The sequence below is a fragment of the Phalacrocorax carbo genome, chromosome 13 (assembly GCF_963921805.1).
Source record: "Phalacrocorax carbo chromosome 13, bPhaCar2.1, whole genome shotgun sequence".
Classification (NCBI taxonomy): Eukaryota; Metazoa; Chordata; class Aves; order Suliformes; family Phalacrocoracidae; genus Phalacrocorax; species Phalacrocorax carbo.
Genome location: NC_087525.1, coordinates 14,716,171 through 14,731,776, shown reverse-complemented (window position 1 = coordinate 14,731,776; position 15,606 = coordinate 14,716,171). Strand labels below are relative to the sequence as shown.

General features: G+C 44.3%; 1 protein-coding gene across 11 annotated transcripts in view; it reads left to right on the top strand.

Moving 5' to 3' along the window:
- The window catches only part of ZMIZ1 (zinc finger MIZ-type containing 1), a 358,482-nt gene extending 348,697 nt beyond the window's left edge, over window positions 1–9,785 (top strand). For 10 of the 11 annotated variants that reach the window (XM_064464893.1, XM_064464894.1, XM_064464902.1 and 7 more), the window contains 2 exons: window positions 1,213–1,461; window positions 5,132–9,785. In XM_064464893.1, the coding sequence (XP_064320963.1) occupies window positions 1,213–1,461; window positions 5,132–5,239 (357 nt within the window). In that variant the 3' untranslated portion in view covers window positions 5,240–9,785. The remainder of the gene's footprint in view (window positions 1–1,212; window positions 1,462–5,131) is intronic. The other variant, XM_064464898.1, reaches the window with a different exon arrangement.
- The last annotated feature ends 5,821 nt before the right edge of the window (window positions 9,786–15,606 follow it).

Here is a 15,606-nt window from a genome sequence, read left to right as displayed (position 1 = left end):
TAGCATTTTGCTGGTTTCTGTTGCCTTGGCTGGATGAATTTCATGCTGTTGTTGTATGTATCTGTTCTTTTATTTCAGCTCCACATTGTGGCAATATGTAGCATTCCTCAAAAAATGTTTACATTTTTTGCTTCTCCATATACCCAATTAACACGAGACATCCGATTCTGGGGCATTCAGACGCTTCTCTCTCATGGCACCAAGGTCAAGCCCCAAAAATCCACTCGCATTAAATGTGACATGCAGCAGAAGGAAGAATTGGGCTTGTGCGTTTCTGTTGCTTCGTTGTCATGTGAGAAGAACTTTTCCCCTGTTCTTCCATGACAGGGTTTGGAAGATGCCTGTGGTTGGGTAGTTTATTCCCAACAGAAAACACATAAAATACTAAATTTTGCTAGAGAACTCTTCCGCAGCGTGAATACAAAACAGGAGCATGATCACTGGCTTAGCTTAAGCTAATGCGTGGTGCTTCGCCGAGAGCAGGCGTGCAGCCACCCCCAGCAGCTCGCTGGCTGAGCGACGCGACTCGGGGTTCTGTCAACCAGTGGAACCACGAGTACCAGCGGGGAAGATCTTCAGCCCTTCAAACGGGTGTTGCCTTCTGAAAAGGAGGGGCTGGTGTTTGCAGGGTGTTTGTAATGAGCTGAAACACAAATAGGCAGCGGTGTCAGGAAGCTACATTACCAGTAAGGGAGCTGAGCAGAAATGATGCGTTTTCGCAGTTAATCAGTTTCCCAGCGTAGGGATTGTTACTCAACAAACTCTCCGTTCATTCGTGGGATTTTTTAGGGCAAAAGCACCTGCCTTGCTAGTGCTGAGCGGCGCCCATAAGCCTCCCTCCCTCCTCTTTGGGGTTCCTTATTTTGCATCTTCAAGCGCAGTTCCCCACATCACAAGGAAGCAAACCAACAGCACAAATCCAATGTGTTTATCTCCCCCTTGCAGATAACCTTCAAAAAGCTGAAACACTTCCTCCAGCATTGGGATATGGAGTTTTCTTTGCCAATTGCGCTTTTTAAATTTATTTTGTTGGGGTTTTTTTGTTTGTTTTTTTTTTTTTCTGTTGTTGTTGGTGGTGTGTGTGTCTCTTTTTGTTTTTGTTTTTGTTAATTTATTTCTTTATTTTTGTAACATGCGGTTACAGAGTCAGGCACCGCGAGCACTGTACCTTGTGGCCTCACTTTCTTTTCCTGCTTTTTTCCTCCTCCGCAGATCCCTCATCCCGGCAGCACTGATCAGTCCCATACTTCCATGCAGCAAGGTTTGCACGTCCCTCACCCCAGCAGCCAGTCAGGGCAGCCATTACATCACAGCGGGCCTCCTACCCAGCAGTCCCGGCAGCCGCCCCCGGCCGCTTCTAGCAACCATCCACACAGTGACCTGACCTTTAATCCCTCCTCAGCCTTAGAGGGTCAGGCTGGTGGACAGGGAGCACCCGACATGCCGGAGCCCTCGCTGGATGTAAGTCTGTGTCATACTATCATCTGCCTGCCATAGCGTGTGCTTCGCATCGCGGTGGGAGGGCGGGGAGGGCGCGGGGACGGGGAGCCGCTTCCACAGCACATGCCATCCTCTCATGCTTTGGTACATGGGCGCAGGTGCTGCAGCCGAGGTGACAGGGCGCTTCTGGCTTGCTGGGAGAGCGGTTCTGGTTTGAGCAGCTGGGTGGCCTGCGAGCCACGGCCTCTCCTAGCACCAAGGCAGGCGTTTCTTCAGACGGCGGTTCAGGCGCCAGGCTGGGAGCCTTCTCCTCCTTCCCCCTCGTCGCTGGACGGGGGCTCCCGTGTGCTCATGTAGACCCTGAAGCCATCGCAGTGCCTGAGTAAGAGGAAGGACGCAGCCGCGTGTGGTTCCGACGGTGGCAGAGCTGTGCCACGCGAGCTGCGCGCCGAGCCCCGCAGCGTGCCCGGGCCGGCGGGGGGGTCGGGTCTGTGCCAGCCCGCCCCATGGCACTGCCCCTGCTCCCCACGGCCAAAACCCGTGCCCGTGCCCGCTCGTGCGGGTAGCTCGGCAGCACAAGTGCTTCCTCCCGCTACGCCACGCAGGAAAATAAACAAGGACGCCTTCTGCCTCCTTAGCCTCTGTGGGAGGCGGCTCACAACTAAACAAAGATAAACCTAGTTTTAAGGCCAGAAGTCATCTTCTGTCTCTTACCATCCAGTCAGTGGAGTCGGAAGTGACTTCTCTGAGGTATCTCTCTGGTTAACCGCCTCCCTCCCGAAATACAAACTCCTTAGCACTAGGATTGGATTTTCGTCTGAGTCATGCGTTCCCGTATGTGTATCTGCTGTCTGTTCCAAAGTCTGCTGCTGCACAGTGTAATTTTCTTAGAGAAATGTTCACCTCTGTGCCTCGGATTTATATCTGTATTTACTGTTGCTGTATACTTACGTGTTCCCTGTCACGCACCAGCGCTGTCCCGGCAGGGAGCCTCGCAGAGGGGAGGGAACGGGTTAGGGGAGGGAGGGATGTTCCAGTTACAGGATCGATGCTCAGTAGAGTAACTTCTCTCTGAACCAGACTGATGCTGTTTCCCGCAACACGGTTACGTGCACACCCTTTGGGAACAATGGTTGATGTGGCAGTTAGAGTTCTGAACCCTTAAGGACCCCGTATGAGCAATATTAATAGGTGAAATAAAAACGTCTTTTTTTTTTTTCTTCGAATACTTAAGCAACATAAGGTATGCTGTTACGGGTCAGGCTCTCCTTCCTCGGTGAAAAGCAAAGTAGAAAAACCTGTACATTTGTCACAGTACCGTGGTTATCACTGATGGGGGAATGCTGGATTTTTAACGGGAGGCTGAAATTCTCATAGCTAAATGAGAAGGCAAGTGCTGTACAGTGCAGGGAATATAGTTCTTTGAAGCATCTGTGAGCTCAGTCATGATCAGATGGGTTATTTCGATGGGTTTAACTTTTCAGTGGCTGTTACGGAACCAGGCTGAAAAAGTCGCGTGCAGCAAACCGAACGGGGGACTGTACCATGGGCGACTTGCCCCGCTCCCTGCTGACACGGCCACGCTAGTTCGTTCGGCCTTCGGTGTGATGCAGTCTAAGGCTTAACCTGGGTTAAAGGATGTACCGCGTTTAGAGTTAGGTGTAGATACAGGTGATCTGCACGTGTACCTCAGAGCAGAGGCACAAGTCTCACACGACTGGTTAGACCTCTCAAGAATTCGCTTCAGCACTGGGTGCGCCCCTCCAAATCCTGCCCCCAAGCCTAGCACGTCCCGTAGCTCCTGCCCCTCGCAGCCCCCGGCGCTCCTCTGCCTCGTGCCCCTGCTCCAGCGCAGCACCCGCAGCCCCCCGCGCGTCCTCTCCGAGGTCTGCGGTTCACTCTCCAGCTGGGCCGGAGGCGGGCTGTGCTGCCCGGCCCCTCTGGCCGGGGCGAGCCGAGGTCACCCTCTCAACATGGTGGCTTCATCTTTGCAGACACTGGGCAGACTATTTAAAACTCACCTTTCTAAAAAAAACTTTTTAAAATCCCCTGTATGCAAGAATGAGTCTCAGAGACGTTACGTTAGATTTTTAAGAATTAAGTTGTAAAATTGTAGGACAAATTCAACCAATTTTTTAACTTTCTACGCATTTGGTGGGGCCACAGTTCTCTTTTGGGCTTCCGTGCAAGGTATTCATAAGAAATCATGGTAGCAGGTGAAATACATTTACAAGCCTTATACCTTTAGTCTAGTACTATGCCAATAGCATTTTTACCGTGCATAAAAGGCGGCGGTATTTTAAGAAAAACATTCCTTCTGGGAGATTCTGTTTATGTAAACTTGACATTGCATTTTTTTCAAAACACTTAGGAAGTAATAAACTTCTTTCTGCGTTTTGTGTTTAGCTTATTGAAAAATATGTTCATCCATATAACATTAGAAGATGAAGCTGCATTTGCACAGGAGTAATAGAAGCATATAAATATAATATTTGCATGCTAAATGTGATGCAGTCAAGCTTTTAGTTTTATAGTATTTGAAAACATAGAACAACGTAAAATGGGTTTCTTATCCCTACTATTAAGTTTGTTAAAGCAGTTCATATTTTTCTGTCTTTGCTTTAACACAACACGGAATGTAAAGGGAGTTTATTACAAACTTTTCCCTGCCTTTTTTTTTTTTTTTTTTTTTTTTCCAAATATGACTCTTTTACTTTTGACTAGGAGACGGCGAGATGTAGAATGAAGCAGAAGACATTGCCTGGCACGCAACCAGGAGTTAGGATTTGCTTGTTGTCTGTCAGATCAAAAAGAATCTGAGTGCTGGCTGGAAAAACAGAATTTTCTATTTGAAACACAGTATTCATAAACATACAAATCAGACCCCCACAGTTATTCCTTTTGGTACTCGAAAATGTTGTGGAGATGAGAGCATCTTCTGTTGGATGGGGTGTTACCCCCCGACCCTTTAAAATGTCTGGAATTGCACGTCACGCTGCAGCTGAGGAAGTGCTCCCGACCGCTGCAGGCTCGCTGCCTCGGAAGGGAACGGCGCTCGCCACCTGCCTTGCCGCTCCTCTCCCACACTCCTCCTCAGCTGGGTTTTTCTCTCCTTTTTTTCCCTTTCTGGGCTAGCTCTAACCCGGGGTGAGCTCCCTGCTCCAGCTCGCTGCCCCAGAGCTTCCATCAGCGCCCAGAGGCGTCCGGGGGCAATGGAGGGGTGAGGAGGGGACAGAGCTGCCCGCTCTGTAGGGCCGAGGGCTGCGGTGGTCGTCACCCCGACCCGTGCGAGCCAGACCAGTCTGCGCTGATCTGCCTTAAAGCTCAAATAAGTATAACTCAAACTGCACGTTTCAAGTTTTTATTCAGTGTTTTATATGAAAGTAACATATATAATGAGCTTTTTAGCGAGACGTACTTTGTTTACTGACAAACTTTGCGCTGGGGAGGTTGATTGAGAAACCCTGTCTGAGGTGGCGGTGCGACTCGCGGGTGAAAAGTAACGCAGACTTTGCCGAACAGGTGGATACTGCATCATCTTAGGGGTTAGGTTTGCGTCGCTGCCCTCCGATTTATTTGGATATACGCATATGAAAGCTTGTTTCCAGGAACGTGTGGTGTTTAATCCCTTTTATTTTCTCAGTTGTGTTTCTGTTACCTGTAATTTTCCTTTTATCTTTATATTTTATAGCTGCTTCCAGAACTCACAAATCCAGATGAGCTGCTTTCATACCTGGATCCTCCTGATTTGCCAAGCAATAGCAATGATGACCTTCTGTCTCTCTTTGAGAACAACTGAAACCCTATGTATTCTCCCATCCCTTTCACTCGTTCACACGTGTGTGGCTGCACAGCGAGGAATCTTAACACTCCTTTTCCACAAGAGAAGAAGAAAAAAAAAAAAAAAACTCACAACTTGATCCAATGGTGCACTCCCTGCTTTCTTCATCTCAGAACTGCTTTTGTCAGCTTCAAAGACTGCGAAAGTGACGGGAGAAAAAAATTTTAAAAGAAAATCAATAAATGCAGTAACCTCCGAGTCTGCCGTGCTACACGTGACAAGGAAGCATAGACAGTCGTGCAGCTCTTGGAAACCCCATTTGTTGTTCATCCTCTAGAGAGAGAGTTCTGTGATAAACATAGTGTGAAGTATCTTGGCAAAAACGAATCTTGGCAAGGGAAGAAAAGGCAACAAAATGGACCTGTCTTTAACTGACCCGTCTCCGAGTGTCCTTCCACCGCGTGTTCTTCCATTTTTTTGAAACTGTGTCTCCCTCCGCCCCACCTCCCCCTCCGCCCCCCTCCAACCTCAGGTTTGCGTTGGAGCGATTGTCCTGGCCACACACAAAAGGAAAAACAAAAACACGTACAAAGCTCAAAAAAAGCACAAATCCTACAGTCGAGTGGCAAAGATAGGGAAGACGTACAGGCCCGTCCGAGGGAGCCAGCAGTTTAGCTAACGCGACTTCAGTAACGGAGTCCGGAGAATCGCCAGGCTGCAGCCGTGGGTGTTGGTATTTCTGCAAGCGCAGGAATCTTAACCACCTCTTTGCAGAAGATTCCTCTGGCCAAACACACAGATTGGAAAATTAAAAAAAAAAAAAGTTTGCAATGCTTAGGGATTTTTATGTGGTTTTGGTTTCAAATCAGTACCGTTTGCGGCTGCGTTAACATCCGGCTGTTGAGATGGCTGTAATTGATCTTTTTGCCGTGTATGCCGTGCGGAATGGAAAAGAGAGGGAGGGGGGACGCAAACCAAACTGTTCCTGATTATTACCTACGGCCTTCAGTGCCCCGAGCGTTTGTGTCGCTGTCCGTACCGCGCAATACGTAGTAAGACCCGCTGGGTTGAGGGCAGCCAGGAATCACTGCAGGATGGAGGGAGAGTAACATCGCTATCTGCATAATTATTTTTAATAATCGGCTTGAGAAGGGGCGTTGACATTGGACAGACATCTTACAGCTTCATTTTTGTTTGCTTTGCGTTCCGTTTTTGTGACTGTTACAGATAATTCAGCCTATTTCTTTTCTCCTCCTTCAGTTTCTTTTGTTAAACTTTGGCTGCCGGGATGAGCTCTTTTCTCCTGAAGGACCGGGCGTGGGGAGAATAAGTCACTGTCGGTAGATTGCTACTGCCCTCAAGAGACCCTGCTGCCACAATCACCGTCTTGCCCCTGCGATCTGTGCTTCTGGTGTGGTTGCTGCTCCTGCATGAGCTTCCTATTGCTTCTGTGCCCATTTCTGTGCTCTTCGTCTCTCTCTCTTTCTCTCTCTTATAAACGATGTACAGTAGCTGTGTAAGAAGTGCATGTGTGCCAACTTTGCCCTTGTGGTGCACCATTTCAGCTTTTGCCCACCGTACAGTTATTGGTTTCATTTCTTTTTGCTACTAAAGCAAATCCGACCCTACTCCTTTTCCTCATCCCAAATCCAACCGACCGCCCTCCGTTTGCTCGCCACAAGACGTTTTCAACTGAAGTGCCAGGCAAAATTTTGTTTGTTCCTGTCGGTTTGACTAGATAGCTTCCTAGCCCTCCGTGTTTAGTTTGCAATGCTGTAAATGGCATGCTCTGTGCTTACGCCTCCGGATTTGCTTTCCTCACCAAAGTCATATTTGTAAATCCTTTGCGGTTTTTGTTTTGTTTTGCTCTTCTTGTTAACGTTTCCCACTACTGCTGTACATGCGTCATGATATATATATGCTAGTCAGCAGCACCTTGCTGTAGATATTAAAGGAAATGGCGGTTTAGTTCTTTTATTTTCCAGTAGGAGTATTGAATCTGTCAAACATATTATGTAGAGATGGTCCCACACTTATATTTTTCCTGTTTCAAGTTTTTTTAAGAAAGGCGCTGTTCATTATGCAAAATCAATTATTTTAAGAATTGCTATTGTAAATATCTTTGTGAATATTTTAGTATCGTCTTTGATAATATTCAACATTTTCATGATCTGGTTATACTTTTGCTGGTGTTTTTAAATACCTTGTCTGAAGAAAAATATGGGTCCTTTTTTAAAAAAGAAAATTGAGGGTTCTTTAACAGAATAAGGGAGTTGGTTTGGTTGTTGTTTGGTTTTGGTTTTGTTGTTTTTGTTTTTTTTTACTTTTTTCCCTGTTTTCTTCTGATAAATTAGCCCAAATTTCATATCCATTTATGTGATGAATGAATTGATACATCAGGCAGTACCTGGACAATCAGGGCCCAGCTCTGTCGTGGAAACGTAATGCTAAGTGATTGCCTAGGGCAAAAAAAAAAAACCAAAACACCAATTAACCGACCGACGTTCACTGACTGCGGGTGACTGGGCTGGTCATGGCAGAGATGTTTGTTCGCCCAAGTGAGCAGAACACCTAGGACCAGCTGTCCGAACAGGTAAAGATGCACTGAGGCAAGCAGCGAGTACGCAAGGTACCGTATTTATATCGCGATACTGGTGCTGCGGCCTCTGAAACTGGGGTGTGGCGACACTTAGGGATGCTGGGGGGCGGGGGGAGGGGAACGGTATAGCATATTTTATTTTGCTTCGAAGTGTCTTTTTTCTTATATAGGCTTGACAACCTGTAGAGGATCTCTGCAGAGTCTTAGAGACACCCTGGTGTAATACACGGCGACATGGTTGTGGCGTGGTGCTGCCATCACACAATTCCTAGGAGAGACCGTTCTTGAGTTACAGCCGTGGTTTGCAGCCATTTTTCTGTAGTAGTTCCCCCCTGTGTTTCTGCCGTGTTGTTCACATAGGTATTGAAGTCGTTTGCAGGGGTGGCTAATGATACACTGACTCTATGCCCTTAGAGTTTGGGGTTTTTGTCGGGGGAGGGGGGGGGGAAGAGTTTCTTAAGCCATAGGTTTGGGAATAAAGATGATTTCTCACTGTTAGTTGGAACCGGTTGCTCAGGTTTTTTTTAATTGATTCCATTGAATTCCCAGCCTCCGTTGATTCCTGATCAGCTAAGTTAGGCACCTGAAATGATTTTTCTCTTAAACACAACATTAGTATGTTAAACCAGGTATGTTAAGGATTGACCTTTTGCTAACTGGTAGTATTTAAAATGTATCAGTTAAAAGTACCTGTTGGAAAGCATAAAGGGAAAAAAACCACCCCCATAGGTATCAGCAATATGTCTGGAGCAGTGTTTGCATCTGCTTTGTACGGTAACAGAGAATTAGAGTGGACGGTTGAAGTTTTTAAGCTTCCAGAGATGTTTGGTTTCTAAGCAGAACTTTGAGAAAATGCGATTTTTACCCATCACCCAAATATTGGACATTTGAGACAGTTTTAAAACTTATTTGACAGCTAAAATCAGGTACTGTATAGCGGAGTCAGTATGAAAAAGCTTCTAAATGAAAATCTAGTTATTTTTTTTATCTGTTCACTGCCATATTAAAGTCTAGAGAAAAAAACCTAGCAAATAGGGTAATCACAGTCATTTCTTTTAAAGCTTAATTATTATATGAAATTCCAGTAGTATTTTTATTCTTTTTTTTGTTTGTTTACTTTTTAATTGTTTCCCTATGGAAGTTCATCTGGGAAAGAACCCACAGAGATCTACAGTTCTGCTGCCAAGACATTATAGGACTGACAGATACACGCCAATGTCTGCAGCGGAGACTCAAGGGACAGCTGTACATATGTAAATGACAAATAGAGACATGTTAACAGAAATGCATTCATTTTCCTTGGAATGTGCATTGTTTTTATTTCGCAGGAAAAAAAAAAAGCTTGAAGCTCCATCTTATGTGGAAAATGAATCCTGTTTGTTAGCGTTTGTGGAGTCTCAGCATTTGTTTCACTTTCACTTCTGTAATATACTCTGATCCTTTGTTTTGTTTTGTTTTATCTACATGTAATATTTAGCTTATGTGTACTAGTCTATCACCTGTGTATTTTTAGGGTGCTACAGAAATAATGAAGAAAAATAAGGGGATTAAAAAAAAAATTGTAACCAAATTCATACTTTGTACAATTTTTGATATCACGATCAGAGGAGAATTAAAAAAAAAAAGTACAATCCGAAGTAACATGCAAAAATGGCCATTGTCTTTGTTTGTACATTGTATGTACAGTACAATGCAATCATTTCATACTTTAAACTGGTCAGAAAAAATAATTGTGATTTTTAGTCTTGCAAAACTGTATGTAGTTAGATGATGTGACAACCTAATATTTATCTAATAAATATGTATTCAGATGAAACCTGTATATTAGGTGTTCATGTGGTTATTTTGTATTTAAAGATCAAATTATTTGACTATTGCTAGACATTTATATACTCTGTTGTAACACTGAAGTATTCTCATTTGCTCATGTTAATTTTTTTTTCCTAAATAAATTTGCAAAATTAAGGTCTGGCTAATTGGCAGCTGCTTTGTAAATTTTGAGTTTCTTTTTGAAACGGCCAACTTCCCCGTTGCCCTCCCCTGCTTTGTGCTAACGTGAAAGTCGGTCGTGCAGGACGTACCTTTTTGGGGAGCAAGACTTGCTGCAGGAGGGGACAGGCGGGAACCACCCTGGAAGAGACACAGAATAAAAGATTATGAATGCCAAATTTACCGATAGGCACGGGATCGCGTAGGAAAACGTCCCTGGTGACTTGCAGGTTGGTGCGCAGGGCGCTGGGGATCACCTAAACAGCTCATAACTGCTTGGAAATGAAATCTTTGCGTGATAGGAATGACAGGGAAAGGAGGGCTTGTCTCTGGTGTTGGCACGTGTGGAGGGATTAAGCGTCCAGCACAGTAGATGGTTAGCTTTGGCTTTGATTTCAATTCTCAGGAGTTTGATAATTTTCTTTCAATTGGAGCCTGTCATTAAAGTGAAATCGGTGACCTTGGAAGAGGACTAAAATGAGAGGTGTTTTTTTTAATGCATCCCCATCTTACGTTGAAGGACTTGGTTTCAAAATGCAGCCTTTGAGTTAAAACGCCTGCTTACTTTATCTGCCTGTTTAACCGTCAGCAGGCTGAACCGTGACACAAGGAACGCACACGGGGCTGTATCAGCAACAGCCGTGGCAGGCACAGGTCTGTCCCGCCGGAGTTCTCCGCCCGCGCTTAGCCACGGCCACAGACGGCAGTCACTTCGCATCTGAGAACTTGTGTTACTAGAGAGTTACTGAGTATCTCTGTATTTGTGTATGGCATTTGCCGGAAGTGTTTTGTCTAAACCCACCTTTGAAATGCATTCAAATACAGAGGAGCAACCTAACCATTTCAGAGTATGAGCACCCACGTAACTGAGACATAGCAGTTGCTCCACAGCTCCGCAAGGACACAAGTCCTTATTGTTGACTGAGGTACACACAAGTATGTATACAGATTATATTTACATATATATTTATGTATTTTAAAAATCTAAACTAGAGACTTATTTTCTCAAAAGTGGGAAAAAACATTTATTTCTCACTCTCAACTTCTGCCTTCCTTGCTGGCACTACCCATTACAATGGGCTTTTAGGATAACCTAATAAGCTGAGTTACAGTGTGCTCAGTAGTGAAACAGCATAAATATTTATCCATTCCAGCCAGTCATTAATGAATATTTTGGTTTTGGTGTTCTGCTCTCCTGGAAGCTCCCAAGAAGTGTCAGCGAGACATTGTGCAAACCCGTTTCAGCACTGTAAAGATGGAGAAAAGTATGAAGAGCTCGAGTGATGTCCTTAAGCGCTGGACATTTTTCAAGCTTGCTTTGAAGTCCGAGGAGGCTACGACAATTCTGGAAGCGGAGTTTCTCCCAGATGTCGCCCGAGGACCCCGGCATAGGTATGGCGTTGGGATCCAGTTGATGCCGGTGTCTCCCGTCCCGCGTTCCGGCAGCGTGTTCTGTGCATCGTGCGCTCTGCGGGTGCTTCCAGGCAGCCACCTACACGAGCATCTGTGACTTCTCTGCCTATCCCTGTGTTTATCAATTGTTGAACAACTTCAGAACACGATTATTTCCCTACTTTTCTTCTCTGCTCTTCCTAATCAGTATGGATCTTTGAACCACACTATTTTTGTGATGAGCTTCGTATTCTGTTGTCGCTTCACTGTGCCTTTTTACAGAGGCAGGAGACTGAAAACAATTAGAAACAGGGAAGAAGGACCCCCTGCTTGTTTTCTGCTTGGACAACGGGGATGGGTCTCCTCTGTGTAAACAGAGCTGCTGGCTTTCCTTTAAAGGAGTAAGCTAGGTGGCATATAAGGCAGTTGTACGACACTTGCCTGATGCGCGGTGTTTGTTAGCCTTCTCTGTTTCCCTTTAAAACTGATTAATGTATTTTTACGTTTGTGTACCTAGTCTTTTATTTGCATGTATATTGAACCTGAACCCACTTCCCTCTTATCTGCTTAAATTCCAAGTCTGTGCAAATCTTCCTGTGAAAACTGTGAATCTTTGAACGATTGCCTTTCTTTCTTACATTTTGAATTACCAGCATGCCACCCTATTACAGTTTTCCACTTTCTGCGTCACTGAAATCTTACCGACTCGTGTGGATATTACTCCTAATGTCTGTTATTGTGTCAATGCGTTATTCACATTTGTTCTCTCTGAAAGGAACGCAGGCTTTTTCTTGTGGCAGAGAGACCTCTGAAATCATCTGCTGAGGTACCTTGTCTCCATCGGTCTACAGAGATTTCCAGGGGAACACAAAAATAGTCCGCAAGGAGCCCAATCATTTACACAATTTCGTTTATAACGCAAGCAGAGAGCGATTGCGTCATGACTCCTACAGGCGTTAGCAGGCAGCGTGGTACGGATGGACGTACCGGTTTGTTCGCTGCGTAGCTCATCTGCATTTCCAGAAAATCCTTGCCTAAATCATAATAATAGGTTTTCTGCTATTTAAGACTATTCTGTTAAAAACCTTCTCTTTTCTGTGTGTGGAGTAGACAAGATCAAGCTCTTTCCCCTGTTTATTGAATGTGTCTGCTTGGTTTGTCCAGTGTCTTTCCAATTACTGATCTCGCTGTATTTTTCATAGATCCAGTTACACACGGCACCGTCAGCTTCTTTAGGAATGCCAGTATCTAGTACTTCTAAATACGCTGGTTTCTCCACACTTTTTTTTGCTTTATTGGACATTCTAAGAGTTCGGGGGTTACCAATTCTGTTTTTCCCCTACGTCAGAGTTTTGACCAATTAAGTTTTTAACTGAATCTTACAAACTAGACTTTCCTGTTTGTCCATAGTTGTCTCATTAATTTTTTTTTTTTTATTTTGAACTGTTCTGGAACATTTAGTTTCATTTGTCACCTCGTTCATGTACCAACACATAGATTATTGTGAACATGGAGATAGGTTAATTTTCATAAATTTTAACTAGTCAAACACTAGGAGGAGTGAAATATTTTTTAAAATATTCAGACTATTGTTAGGGCTGTATTCTTTTTTTCTTTTTTGTCCTCATTTGGTTTGCAAAAACTAGTGAAATACCCCACACTTAGCTAATGAAATGCTGGAGTTGAAGTCTTATTAGGGTTTTAACGCATAGTTAAATCAAATTTTCACCAATCATTCTTATGTTTTAAATTTATAATCAAGGCTCATTTTTGCCTTGTCCATTGCTTCTGTATTTCTCAGAATGTACATTTTGTACATGTTTAAGACATACAAAATCAGTGAATTTTGGACGTACCCATGTACCCATCTGATTAGCTGATTGGTGATGGCGAGAATACCCGGTTCATAAAGTTAGGCAGAATATGTTACTTCACAAGAAATCCGATTTGGCTCACGGTTTTCCTTTCTAAATGATGAATGATGGGAAGAAGCATTACTTCCACACAGCCACTGTCAAACTGATGGCAGAATGGAGAGGAGTGACACTGAGACAAAACCAAAAGGTAAGGAAGCCGAGGCTCCTAGCTCCTCTGAACGCAAACAGAAACTCTAATTCTCACCCTGAGGTTTTAAGTATTTCACCAAACATTTCATTATCCAAAAATGATGATCTTCAGTTCTAAGTGTGACACACATTAATTTGCATCTGACAACTTGCCTTTCAGTTGGTGGGACGTTGTGTATTCAGGTGATTGTCACGTGCAATTATGTCATATGAGTACGTCATAATGTTCTGTGCTAGCTACTGCAGTAATGCTGCTATGTGCTGATGGGATGCAATCCTTTCTGGAGTGAAACTGCAAAAAATAAAAAAAGCAGAAAAGAATCTGAGAGATTCTGTATTGTGAGGTTGGTTCCAGCAGAACTGTTCATTAGAAAAACTGGTGGAATTTTTTTAGCCTTGTTACATCTGTGAAGCTTTTAATTTCTGGGTGGTTGTTCTTTCATCTGATGCTATCTGACCATTTTTAGCTTTCAACTCCTGTTGTGAAGTTGCTCAACTAAAAAACATGTTTCAGAACTACGATTATTGTTAGAATTAGTTTAGCACAGACAGGACAATTCATCTTGTACAAGGTACAGAGGCAGCTCTTTCCTCAGAGTCATCGTTCAGATTTACACACAAGACAAATCCAAGGAAAGCCCAAGGCTTTGCCAGGCAGACGATTAGAGCAGAGATCTTGAGAAACAGCATAGCAGAGAAAGGCCATGAAGACATGACAACATAAGGGAAATAATTGTGTAGGCAGCTGCTAAATATTGGGGAGGGGAAAAGATCAGAAAAGGGACCAAACTGAACCATAGATGCATGAGAAAGTTTTTACAATCCCAAGTACTATAGGAGGGATAGAGAGTAAAGAACACACAGCTGGGAACTGGGTGCTGCTGGTACCATGCTGTATGGCCCTGTGCCGCTGTGAACACTGCAACTGTTTCCTACCTGAACTGCAGGTAAAACCAATTTCTAAAATGCAGCTCGACCTACAATGTCGTATGACCGTGCTGTCAGTCTTAAAATGCTAAATGTGGGATGTTCTTCCCCTTTCTTTCACCTGGCTGCATTTTCTAGTGTTCTTGACAGCGATTATAGGAAGCGTCGGTGGTACTCTGGTTTTGGTTTTCTGTTATATCACAGAAACGAGATGCGGTCAATGGAGTCACACAGCGAGAGAAAAGACGAGGCACGGCAGGAGCTGGCAGCGGCGAGAGAACAGATGTGGGTTTCCATGCAAGTGGGTGCAGCAGCAGCCTCTTGGGATGGAGTGGGGGGCAACGCAGTGCTGACTTCCACTCCCTGCGAAGGAGCTGCTGGGAGCCTCCTCTGATGAGTAATTCCTGGGTAGTTCCATTTTCAGCAAGATCATCCCAAGCTCCAGACTCGTCTTACTCATACAAGATCAAGTAGCATGACTAACCAATTCTAGAAGTATTTCTGATACTAACACCCTATTCCTTGTTCCTCACGCCAGAGGTGGTACTTCGCAGGTAAGTAAACTGAACTTACCCCTATAAATTTCAAGTTCTGACTGAAATTTGTGTGTTTTAGAAGACAGAAGGGCTCCTGTAACTTTTGCTGTATGTTAATACTGTTTCATAAGTACGCAAAGCATCTCCCCACCCGCAGACAAACCACCTGTCTAGACGTCCTGAAGCTTTGTGAGTCCACTGGGAGTAATAGCCACATTTTTCTTGTAGCCTAAAAACATGCATTTGAAATGTCCTACGTGCCTCACCAGGCTGGTGTGATCTATCCGTAAAGGTTCGTCAACCAGCTGTAGCGGTGTACGGACAATCATCTGGGAAGCTGCCGGCAGCTGCAAGGTGCCCTGGGCACGGCGTACAGGCGCTGTGTAAGCTGATGTGTTAGCAGTGAGTTTCCATACATTATGCAGGGAGATTGAGTAATGAATTCCGAGGAAGCAATGTCACTCCGAACTTCTGAAACAGAAATGCTAATCACGGCCGTAAAGAGCATGAGTGGATCGAGGTTTTTCTTGTATGACTATTTGTAGGTAATTAGTATGAAGTCATGTGGGGAAACTCCTCCTTTATGTACAGTATGTGCTGGAGAGAAGATTCGTGTTGTTAGCTGGGTTACTACAAGTTCCTGAGAGGAAACCTTCATCGGGGGAAGTATTTATTAGCATTTTTTCTTTTTATCTGTAAATGTACCTGTGTGGCTACTCTGTGCCCTTTGAGCTCTCGTACAATTTAATTTCACTGTGCAATCACTTAGTATGATAGAAAATGGTCTTTGACTGTCTCCCTCACGCTAGTCCCCATTCATAAATAAATGCATATCACAGATACAGATCACATAAATCCTTTCCCGCTCTCCACTCA